This window comes from Vanellus vanellus, assembly GCF_965231255.1.
Source record: "Vanellus vanellus genome assembly, chromosome: 3".
NCBI classification, from domain to species: domain Eukaryota; kingdom Metazoa; phylum Chordata; class Aves; order Charadriiformes; family Charadriidae; genus Vanellus; species Vanellus vanellus.
The window spans coordinates 14,868,625-14,878,646 of NC_138907.1; the positions used below are offsets into that span (position 1 = coordinate 14,868,625).

General features: G+C 64.3%; 3 protein-coding genes across 3 annotated transcripts; all 3 read right to left on the reverse strand.

Annotated features, from left to right (window-relative positions):
* Nucleotides 1–1,089: 1,089 nt before the first annotated feature.
* On the reverse strand, nucleotides 1,090–3,484 carry GNMT (glycine N-methyltransferase). Its single transcript, XM_082481508.1, has 6 exons — nucleotides 3,125–3,484; nucleotides 2,824–2,951; nucleotides 2,343–2,456; nucleotides 1,714–1,856; nucleotides 1,461–1,582; nucleotides 1,090–1,386 (listed from the first exon to the last, which is right to left on the reverse strand). The coding sequence occupies exons 1-6, from the start codon at nucleotides 3,328–3,330 to the stop codon at nucleotides 1,215–1,217; spliced, it is 885 nt and encodes a 294-aa protein (XP_082337634.1). The 5' UTR covers nucleotides 3,331–3,484; the 3' UTR covers nucleotides 1,090–1,214.
* Nucleotides 3,485–3,705: 221 nt separating this feature from the next.
* CNPY3 (canopy FGF signaling regulator 3) lies at nucleotides 3,706–7,818 on the reverse strand. Its single transcript, XM_082481510.1, has 6 exons — nucleotides 7,707–7,818; nucleotides 5,533–5,656; nucleotides 5,135–5,231; nucleotides 4,617–4,739; nucleotides 4,324–4,441; nucleotides 3,706–4,199 (listed from the first exon to the last, which is right to left on the reverse strand). Exons 1-6 carry the CDS (start codon nucleotides 7,807–7,809, stop codon nucleotides 3,988–3,990), a joined length of 777 nt encoding a protein of 258 aa, XP_082337636.1. The 5' UTR covers nucleotides 7,810–7,818; the 3' UTR covers nucleotides 3,706–3,987.
* PTCRA (pre T cell antigen receptor alpha) lies at nucleotides 6,163–9,577 on the reverse strand (the record flags this gene model as incomplete). The annotated part of the gene is made up of 5 exons (XM_082481509.1): nucleotides 6,163–6,936; nucleotides 8,393–8,426; nucleotides 8,861–8,902; nucleotides 9,101–9,412; nucleotides 9,532–9,577. The coding sequence occupies 4 exons, from the start codon at nucleotides 9,575–9,577 to the stop codon at nucleotides 8,395–8,397; spliced, it is 432 nt and encodes a 143-aa protein (XP_082337635.1). The 3' UTR covers nucleotides 6,163–6,936; nucleotides 8,393–8,394.
* Nucleotides 9,578–10,022: the final 445 nt, after the last annotated feature.

The following is a 10,022-nucleotide window of genomic DNA, read 5'->3' on the forward strand; positions in this document are numbered from 1 at the left end:
GGTTCTTCTTGGATGTGCTGGGTGACAGGACAAGAGGCAAGTAGCAGTAAGGGAAATTCCTACTGGATATTAGGAAAAACTTACCATGGGGAGATGGAGGGCTCCAACCTTGGGAAATACTCAACCCTTGGCTGGAGCAGCCCAGAGCTGCCCTGTCTGCACTAACCTGTGCTGAGCGCCCCTCACGTCCTGTCTCACCTCCCTCTGCAGCCTCCTGGCAGCTGCCGGCACCATTGCGTGTGCCTGGCTTCCTGGCCAAATTGGCTTCCTGATGCCAAATAAATCCCCACTTGAGCCGTGTGTGGCAGCCAGCTGGCCGGCAGCTGCCTCTGCCTGGTCCCTGCAGCTGCTCATGTGGCTCACAGGCTGCCCTGCATTAAGCCGTGGCTTGTTGCTCCCAGGCTTTGCCCCGCTGCTGCCTGCCCTGAGACTGCTGGCAGTCATGTCCCTGAGCCAAGCATGGCTGTCGAGGATCAGCTCCCCACCAACCTCCTCCCTGAACGGCTGGTTCTCCAGCAGCTGCAGGCGTTTGCGCACGAAGATCCAGCTGATGCGTGCCTCTAGCCCTGTTGCTCCTGCTCTGGTACCTGAGCGTGTTCAGGCAGAGCTGTCCCTGACCGCAACGCGCTGCTGGATCTGGCCACCACCTCTTCCCCAGGGCGGGCAAGGAAGGACCTGCAGCCACAGCAAAAGCACTGGTGGGCTGTGTGAAGCCTCCACACCCCAGGAGCGCTGGCAGAGGTGTAGGCACCCCTGGATGGGGCTGAGGGGTTCAAGAAAAGGGGTCAGCGCCTGGCTGGGGGGCAACAAGGAAGAACTAACAGTTGCAGTGCACCCCTGTGAGTGGTGCAGCAGTGGGCTCAGCAGGGATGCCCCTTGGCTCTGCTTCAAGGGGAGCCCTAAACCCCGCACTCCAGGCATGACTGGCACCTGCAGCAGGGAATTGAGGGTGAGGCTGTGCCTGCACCCACCCCATGCCCCCCCAGGCTGGGCATTTCCTTCCTCAGGAGTCCTGAGGTGGCTGCAGCCATTCCCCTTGACCCATACACGTACACAGACACATGGACACACGGACCACGGGCTCCGGTAGCTCACAAGCGCTCTTAATTAATGGGGGCGGGGGGGTGTCCAAGGTGGCTCTCAGCAATGTCCCCAGCCCCTTGCATGTCCCCGGAGCCACTCTCAGCCACCACAGTCCCATCTCTGCAGCCACCTCAGGCTGTCTTCTTCACGACGTGGATGAAGTAGCAGGGGACGTGGGCCTGCCCTGGCGTGTAGGGCTGGAAGTCACCCAGGACATTGTGCTGGCACTTCCCCTGGAAGGCGCCTTTCAGCAGGGCTGTGAAGGCCTCCAGCCGGTGTGGGTAGTATGAGAGCCGAAACTTGCTGCAAGGAGGCAACAATGGTGAGATGGTGAGGGGAGAGCAGCGGGTCATGGCACCAGCCACCACCAGACTCACCTCAGCTCTGGGGCTGCCCCCGCCTCAGTCGGGGGGACCTGCACTGTGTAGTCCAGGGTCACCATGTGCGCTTTGTTGTTTACCAGCAGCACTGAGGTAGTGATGTCCTTGGTCAAGTCACTCTGGGGACCACAAGAGGATGTCTGTGGCCTGCGGTCCCCAGCCTGGGCACAGCCCTGCTCCCTGTCCTGCCTGGCCCCCTCGGGTCCAAGGGACTGGGATTGGGATGGGGCAGGGTCTGCCATCTACCCACCTTGTAGTAGATGTTCTTGCCGGGTGGTGCGCAGCCCGTGGCCAGGATGTGATCGTAGTTGCGGTGGTCAATGACCAGGACACCCCCAGGCCGCACCATGCTGGCAATGTTCCTCAGGGCCAGCTTGTGGTCACTCTGGTCCCCTGGAGAGGAGACTGTGGTGTCCCCAGGCACTGGCTGCCCCCTGTGGCACAGCCTATGGGGGCCCCATCTCTCTCACACACACAGAGCTGCTACCACCACCCCCTCAGCCCCAGTCTCAGCTTGGAGAACCCACAGCCCCACCCATGGTATGAGCTCAGGCACATTCTCAGCCTCACTGGGGCAGAGTATGCCACGTGGGGAACCCACCACCCCGCTTGTGGCACAAGTCTGGTCGTGTCTCCATCCTTGCCAGAGATGTGACAGATGCACACAGCTCCACCACCACGCGACCCATGCCATGAACTGGGGCACGTTCTCAGCCTCCCTGAAGACATCCCATGATGCAACAACTCCACCATGCATAATCGACTACCCCACTTATGACATGAGCTAGGGCATGTTCTCCGCCTGCTGGGAGATGTCATGCACATGTGCATAGGTACACACACAATCCAACCCCCACCCCCCCACCCCCCCCAACTCACCTTTGAAGTCAGGCAGGTGCGCAAAGGAATTGCCCAGGCAGATAACTGCATCAAACCCATCCCCTGGCTTCTCCAGGTCCTTCTCCAGTGTGAGCCAGTTGGCCTCCTCAATGACTGCAGTACAAGAGAGCGGATGAGGACAGGGACACCCCACCTACCCAACAGTCTCCCCTGCATGCAAGACCCCACCCCAGCCCTTCCTTGGCCCCTGCAGGTGCTGGATCCAGCCTGGGGCAAGCAGGCAGGTGAGGGCCACAGCCCAGGCTTGCCAAGCAGCTGGTGCCAGCAGGTCCCTGCCCGTCCCAGCAGCAAGACCACCTGGCCAGCAGCACCCAGGTCGAGGGCCCTGAGCACGGTGAGGGGCTGGGAACAGGACGCAAGGGGCCTGGTGTCCCACGGGAGGGGGTCAGGGTAGAGGCCCCCAGGCCGGGGTGGGGGTGTTGGTCTCCGCACGCCCCTCCCGGCCCCTGCGCCCCCGCACCCCATCGGTCGAAGGGCTCCTCCTTGCGCCGCTCCCAGCGCTCCTTCAGCGCGTACTTGAGCATCTTGTCGCTGGCGTCGACGCTGGTCACCTGGAAGCCCTCCTCGAGCAGCATGATGGAGTCCACCCTGGGGACACGGCTGTCAGCGGGGCCAGGGGCAGCTACGGGGGCCCGGGGGCTTTGGGGAAGGGAGGAGGAGGTGGGGGAGGCGCTGGGAACGGCCGGGGGCAGCGGGGCCCAAGGCAGCCCCGGGGAGGGAGGAAACCGGGAGGCGGGCGGGCGCGGGGCGCGGTGCCTCACCCGGTGCCGCAGGCCACGTCGAGGACGGAGCGGCAGCGGTGCTGGCGGAGCAGCGCCAGGAGCCAGCTGCGGTACTCGGCCGTGCGGCCCCGCGTGTCCCCGATGTACAGCTGCCACACGCGGGCCGCCCGACCGTCCGCGTACTGGTCCGGCAGCCCCTCTGCCGCCACCCCCAGCGACCGCGTCCGGTACACGCTGTCCACCATCCCGCCGCCACCGACACCGACACCGACACCGACACCGACACCGACGCGACCCCGCTCCGGCCTCACAGCGCCGCGCCCCCGCCGCCGCCCCGCCTCCCACCACCGCCCCCGCCGCCCCACCAATCCCCGCCGCCTCCGCCCCCTGCGCACGGGCCAATCCCCGCTCGCCACGCCCCCTCCCGCCACGCCCCCGACCCTTGGCGCGGCGGGGGACAGGCCCCGGGAAGGGGCGGGGCGCGAGGTCAGGGTCTGTCCGGCCGCCGCCGCCACGGGCCCGGCCCCGCATCAGCCTCCCCCAGTGGGGCCAGGCCGGGCGGTAGCGGAGCCCCCGGGCAGCGCGGGGGAAGCAGGGCCGGCAGCGGCGGCAGTTCCGGCAAAAACGTCTTTATTTACAGTGCGGGGAGCCCGCCGGGGGGCAGGAGCCGGCCTCGGGGCAGCACCCGCCGCCCGCCGTAGCGGGAGCCCCCAGCAGGGAGGCAGCGGGGCTGTGGCGGCTGCTCCGTGGCAAACCCCCTCCCGCCCCCTGCTCGCAGGATCGCACCCCGGCCTCCCCAGGGTCGCTGACACTGCGACACAAGTCCCTTTTGCTTTGGTACCAGCAGGGCACAGCCGGGTGAGCGCCCAGAGCGGGTGGCACCGGGAGCTGGGGCTGTGCAGCTACAGCTCATCGGCTGGGCTGTGGGTGAGGGGAGCCTCCTCCTGCACCCCACTCTCCTCCAGGGCCTCCCCTGCCGCTGGGAGGCCCTCAGCTGCCTCGCTCTCATCCTTCCGGACCTTCTTCTTCTTCTTCCCACTCTTTTTCTTATTCTGCTTCTCCCCCACACTTGCCAAGTCACCCTTCTTGCCGGTCCACTTCTCTGCCAGGCAGCCTGGGGAGGAGAGGGGCAGAGGGGGTCCCTGAGGGAGAAGCTGGGCTCCCCATCCCCCGAGGGGGCCCCCTGTCCTGTCCAGCACACCTGTACTCCCCCTGGACTTAAAGCAGCCAGGACTTACTTGTGTCCTTCCCTTTCAGCACATGGTTGGCGCAGAGAAACTGCGAGAGATCCTCTGTTTGGTGGTGCCTGTACCAGTCCTCGATCACATCTTCGTACTCCTCCACCAGCACATCGCACTAGCACAGAGAAGAGAGCTTAGCTCCAGCCACGCGCTGCCAGGGCAGGACCAGGAACAGGGCAGCAGGTCCTGCTGACACACCCGTTCCTGGCAGCCCAACCCCAGACCCTCCCTGTGCTCCAGCCCACGAGGCCACGGTGGCCACCAAGGGCCAAACCCCCCAGGTGAAGTACCTGCTTTTTAAGGTCAGCCACCTCAGCGGACGTCTCGTTCCACAGCTCGTAGGGGATGTCCATCACCACCTTGACGCCCTTATGCACCAGGTTGTGCAGGGTCTCAAATGTCTCCGACATGCCCTGGGTGAGCAGTGCTGCCCAGTGAAGCGGTGGTCCTCCCACTAGGCTCCCAGTCCCCCCTCCCACTGCTGGCCGCACAACCCTGCCCAGGGATGCAGGTACACGCAAGGCACCCAAAATCAGGGTCCCCAGGCATCAGCGTTACCAGGAGGAAGTTCGAGTGACAGCCAGTTCCCCTCTGCAAATCCACTCCCAAAACCAACAGGCACAACAACCCTCATCTTCCTCCGTGCAGGCGAAGGCGGGGGCCTATCCGTTCCCAAGGACAGAACCCCACACCTGAGTTGGGGGACGCGTGGCCTCACATGCTCGACACTGGCAGGGGATGGGAAGGATGAACCCCAGTTCGGTGCCCTGGTGGTGTGGGGAGCAGGGGACTGAAGGACAGCCCTCACCTTTGCAAATCTGTTACTGCCGCTCCTCTCCTTGTGGAGGTTGTAATCCAACAGACGCTTGCAGATGTTCTCTGTCACCTCAATTAACCGTATGTCCCTGCACAGAGAGGAGGGAGAGCTCGGGCTTGGCACTGTCCCCCAAGAACAGCTGGGTCACAGGACGAGCCTCAGCCCAGCCGGTGCAATGGGGGAGTGCTCTGTGGCTCCCAGGGCCCCGCCAGGCAGAAGGAGCATCCCCCGGCTGCCCTGTCCTGCCCACACCACCAGCCCTGGCGCAGTTTAATTTTCTCAGAGGAGCTGTGCGCAGCGCAGCCTGCCTGCAGGCTCCCCAAACCCCCGGCTCTGCAGACTGCATGCAGCAACGGCAGCAGAAGACCACCCGTCCCACTCTCACTTACGACTGCGTGTACTTGACGGCAGAGCCCTTCCCATCCAGGAAGCCATACTTGGTGTCAATCACCTCCTTGGTCTTGCCGGTCTCCTCAAAAGCAGATTTCAGCTCCACCGCCACGTACTTGCACACTGTGGGAAAGGAAAACACAGGTGGGTTAAGGGGTTTTGCCGCTCTGATGGGCAGCGCAACAGAGCACCTGGGGATGGGACAGCAGCAGAAACAAGCACCAGGAGTCGGGCACACCAGAGCTGCTGTGAGCAGAAAACAGACACCTCAGCCATTCAAAGAAATAACTGGGAATGGCTCAACTGATTCCACCGGAGATCCCTTGAAGCAAGAACGCCTGAATCAGTGCTTCAGTGTAAGCGCATCTGCACAGCCGGCTGCTATGGCACAGCTGGGAAGGCAGACAGCACCAGTTCTGCCTGCAGGTTTCCCAACAGCTCCACTCGCAGCCACCGAAGCCTCCGTGCCACAAGCTGCTCCCTTCCTCCTGGAAGAGGACAGGGTCTTTTCACAATGCAAGCCCCAGAGTAGGTCTCAGGTCCTCCTCTTGACACCAGCACATCCCACCGGTATCAGTTCCCCCAGTGCTCTGGGGACACGTGGGCTGCATTAGGGACCGAGAGGCCAGCAGGGTCCAGCGGGCTGGGTGGCAGGACAAGATGCTGGCTACGGACTGTGTCACCAGACGATGGGCTGTGAGCTCCAGCAGCACCACATGGGGCGCTGCCTGCAGCACTGACCACAGCACCAACAGCTTTATAACACAGCGCATGTTTTCTTTTATAAAACTGAAAAAAATAAAAAGGAAATAAAAGCTTTATTTCTTCTGTAACAAAGAGTCCAACAGAGCTATAGAAACAGAGAGCAGGAGAAGAGAAATATCTTGGGGGTTTACAAGTGGAAGTGTGGGGGGATGGAAGCCAGGCATCGTGTGGCCCTTCCTCCCCTGATGCCAGGGTCCTAGGAGGCTGGAGAAGGTTTTGTCCTGTTTGCCAGGAGCCACCTCTTCTTCAAGCCCCGTTTTGGGAGAAGGGCCAAGCCCCAGCAGGAACAGTCTCACAGCAACAAGCCACCTCATCTTCTCCCAGGCAATGATGTGAGTGGAGAGACGTGCTGCAGGCAGGAAGAGAGTGAGGTGGCTTCTCCAGGGCTGCCGTGCATGTGTTGAGAAGCCCTGTGCACACCTCCTGTGCTTTCCTTTCTCTGCTGGCACCACAGGCTGGAGGTGACCATTCCTCAGGTGCTCCTTCCTGCAGCCCCTCTGGACTTGGGCCTCGAGGACGTCCCTCTCCACACTACACCTGCTGCAGCATCCCCACACATGCCAGGAGCTCTCACTGTTGGGTCCAGTTATCCGGATGCTGCCCGCAGCTATTGCTGTGCGCTGACACAGGTTCCAAGCCTGGGCAGGAAGAGGAGCAGCACGTGGTCAGTGCTTGCTATAATCCTTCTCTGAGGTTATGCAGGTGCCACAGCACGGCTCAACATCAGTGCTGCCAAGCTGCTCCCCCAGCAGGGAAAGCTTTGCAAAGTACTCTGGAGTTTCATTTCTTCATTTTCTCTTTGCTGTCAAGCTCCCCCTGTTCCTGCACAGCAAAGACAGAGGAAACCACGGCAGACAGCAAAGGTCCATCGTGTCCTACCCTGGACTGGCTGTGAAACCTTTGAATGCTTGTGAATCAAAGGGCTACTCGGGGAAGATGCATCACTGGGGCCAAACTGTGGGCAGCAGAGACGACCAGCCCCTGTTATGAACTGTCAGGTGATCAGCACCTACTGCAAACAGCAGTGACTGGCAGTGCACCCCTAACCCTCTCATCTAGGGAAGGACGGAAGACAGCCGCCAGCCAGGAAACACTGCAGGAGGCTCTGCTCCGTTGCAGGGCCACTGGTGGATACTTGCTGCCAGCCAGGCACGCAGCAGCAGCAGCCACTGCAAAGGTCCCCGCCCTCACCCCTTTCCTCCATCTGCGGGGCTTAGGGGACGGCAGGAGGAGGGCGGAAGGGCAGCCCGCAGGGCCCCAGTCAAGCCTAGGGGCTGGGGCTGGGGCTGGGGCTGCAACCTCCCCATCGGCAACTCTACCCCCCGCCCCGAGCATCCAGCGGGCGGTGGCCGAGCACCGCAGCTTCGCCGGGCGAGTCGGGCTCCGGCCTACCCCCTGTCCCGCTTACCCTCGCACTTGCTGGGCAGTCGCACCCAGTCCGAGTCGTCGCCTCCTGCCAGTGCCGCCGCCAGCAGCAGCAGCGGCAGCAGCGCTGCCGCCGCCACCGCCATAGCTCCGCTTCCGGGGCCGCGCTTCCGGAAGCGCCCCACCCACCCCGCCCAGTAACCATAGCAACCGGGCGGCGCCGGCCAATGCTGGCTGTGCGCGTGGCTCGCTCGCCCAATCCCCGCCCGCCCACCGCCAGCCAATCCGAGCGACCCGAGAGCCTGCTCGGCCGCCATAGAATCGCTTCCGGGTCGCGCCGCTGAGCCCACACGTGGGTGACGACAGGCGCGCACGTGGCCCCGGTCCGGAGGGGGGTGTGTGGGTGTACGCTCCCCCCTTCTCCTCCGGGTTCCCCTCCCCCCACCTCCCCCGCAGCCCTTCGGGAACCCTCCCTGCCCCTGGGAACCTGGGGCCCTGCCCTCAACCCCCAGGTAATTTGGGGTCCCCTCCCAACCCCTGGATAATTCGGGGGTCCCTGCCACCCACAACGTGGCAGCCCCTCACTCTTCCCCACCCGCCCGGGGTCCCCCCCTGCACCACCTCGGCAGCACGGGAGGGGTCTCTCCCTCCTCTCCACCCTCTGGAACATTCCAGATGCCTTCCATGATCCCAGGGCAAACCGGAGTGAGTGGGACACAGACAACTTACCCTCAGGGGTGGACTGGTGCCTGGACCTTCAGCTCTGGGTGAGGAGAATGGAGGTGAGGAGGGCATCGGAGAGCGCAACCTTCAGCAGCACTACCCGGGTGGCCACCAGCAGGGCTGCCAAGGCACTGGCTGGTGGCACTGCAACAGAGGGGACAGGGTGACGCTGGCCACCCCACTGCCCCCGTGTCCCCTCCAGGGCCAGGTCGGGGGGGAAGTGTCCTCAAGACTTCAGGCCCAACAGGCTCCCCAGAGCCTGTTGGGGCTTCTGTCACCCTCGCGCTGGCTCGGACCCACCTTATGCATCCTCCCCACCTGCGTTGAGCTTCATCCCCTCCTACTCAGCCCCACCATGCTGTGGGGACCCACTCTGACTACCATACAGCCCCAGCCAGCTCCCTGCCAGCATCGCAGCAGGGTTTCCTCCCCAGCAGCTGGCGTTCCAAGCCACTGCAGGGCCTGGGGACTCACCAGCTGCGCTGCCAGGACACGGCTCTGCCACCTCCTCATTGCCTGTGGGATGAGAGAGCAGCTGGGGAGGCAGTGGCAGCAGCAGCCTAACCCCAGGCATGCAGGGGACAGCCACAAACCCCTTCCTGCACCACCAGCTGGGGCAGCAATGTTGGCCTGTAGGCCCTCACACCTGGTCCCCACCAGCCCCCAGCCTTGGGGGCCAGTTGGCCACCGGGCTGGGCAACAGTGGGGCCGTACCAGTGATGCGGATGGGGCTGGAGCTGTGGGCTGGGGATGTCTGGTTGGGCCCCACGTGGCAGGCGAGATCCCCCTCGGCCGGGAGCTCCTCAGGGAGGAGGGCAACGGTGCAGATGGTGCCACCGTCCTCCTGGGAGGCCCCATAGGTGAAGGACTGCAGGGTGCTGCCGTTACCACTGGAGATCCATACAGCATGGCTGGAACCGGGGGCCAGCTCACTCACCACGCAGACCACCAACCGCCGCTGCTGCCCAGCCACCACCATGCTCAGTGGTGGGGCCATGGTGGGCAGTGGCCCGGCTGCCTTGCTAGCTGGGGGGGATGACACAGGGGTTAGGGACACTGTGTCCCCACTGGGCAACACTCAGCCTTCACACCCGGGCTGGATGGCCCCCAGCCCTCCCATCCACATCCCTCCCAGGGGTACTCACGGGGCAGGAGCAGAGCGGTGGCCAGCAGCACCCAGGGCACCTCCATGGCAGCCGCAGACCCCAGCCGCCACCACCAGCTGTGTCACCCGTCAGGGCTGCCGGGGACGAGCCTGTCACCGGCGACACTGCTGTCCCCCCTTCACTCCCCTTGCAATGGTACCGCCCGCCCGCCCCCTCCCTCCCCCCGTCAGCAGTGGTACGGCCCACCCTGCTCCGCACTCTCCCGGTGCTGCCGCCGCGCCATGGAGCCGGACCGGGACCCGGCCCCGCCACCGCCCGTCGCCTCCTTCGCCGAGGTGCTGCGGTTGGTGCGGAACGGGCAGGAACCACCGGGCGTGCGGCGACCCCGCGCCTCGCCCACGGGGGACAGCCCCACCGCCTCCCGCGGGCCACCGCCCGCCAAGCCCTGGGAGAGCCGCTCCCGTCCCGCCGGGCCCTAAACCCCGGGGATCAAGCCGCCCCCGTTCCCCCCCCCAGCACGCGGCTCTGAA

What these genes read in the sequence shown, in the direction of transcription:
- GNMT (XM_082481508.1), bottom strand. Translation starts at nt 3,330, where the DNA reads ATGGTGGACAGCGTGTACCGGACGCGGTCGCTGGGGGTGGCGGCAGAG. An exon ending in GCAAGAACATCTACTACAAG is followed by an intron (nt 1,583 to 1,713) that starts GTGGGTAGATGG and finishes TGTGGTCCCCAG; the next exon opens with AGTGACTTGACCAAGGACAT. An exon ending in GGGGCAGCCCCAGAGCTGAG is followed by an intron (nt 1,387 to 1,460) that starts GTGAGTCTGGTG and finishes GCCTCCTTGCAG; the next exon opens with CAAGTTTCGGCTCTCATACT.
- CNPY3 (XM_082481510.1), bottom strand. Translation starts at nt 7,809, where the DNA reads ATGGCGGTGGCGGCGGCAGCGCTGCTGCCGCTGCTGCTGCTGGCGGCG. An exon ending in ACTGCCCAGCAAGTGCGAGG is followed by an intron (nt 5,657 to 7,706) that starts GTAAGCGGGACA and finishes CCTTTCCCACAG; the next exon opens with TGTGCAAGTACGTGGCGGTG. An exon ending in GCAGTAACAGATTTGCAAAG is followed by an intron (nt 4,740 to 5,134) that starts GTGAGGGCTGTC and finishes CTGCTCACCCAG; the next exon opens with GGCATGTCGGAGACATTTGA.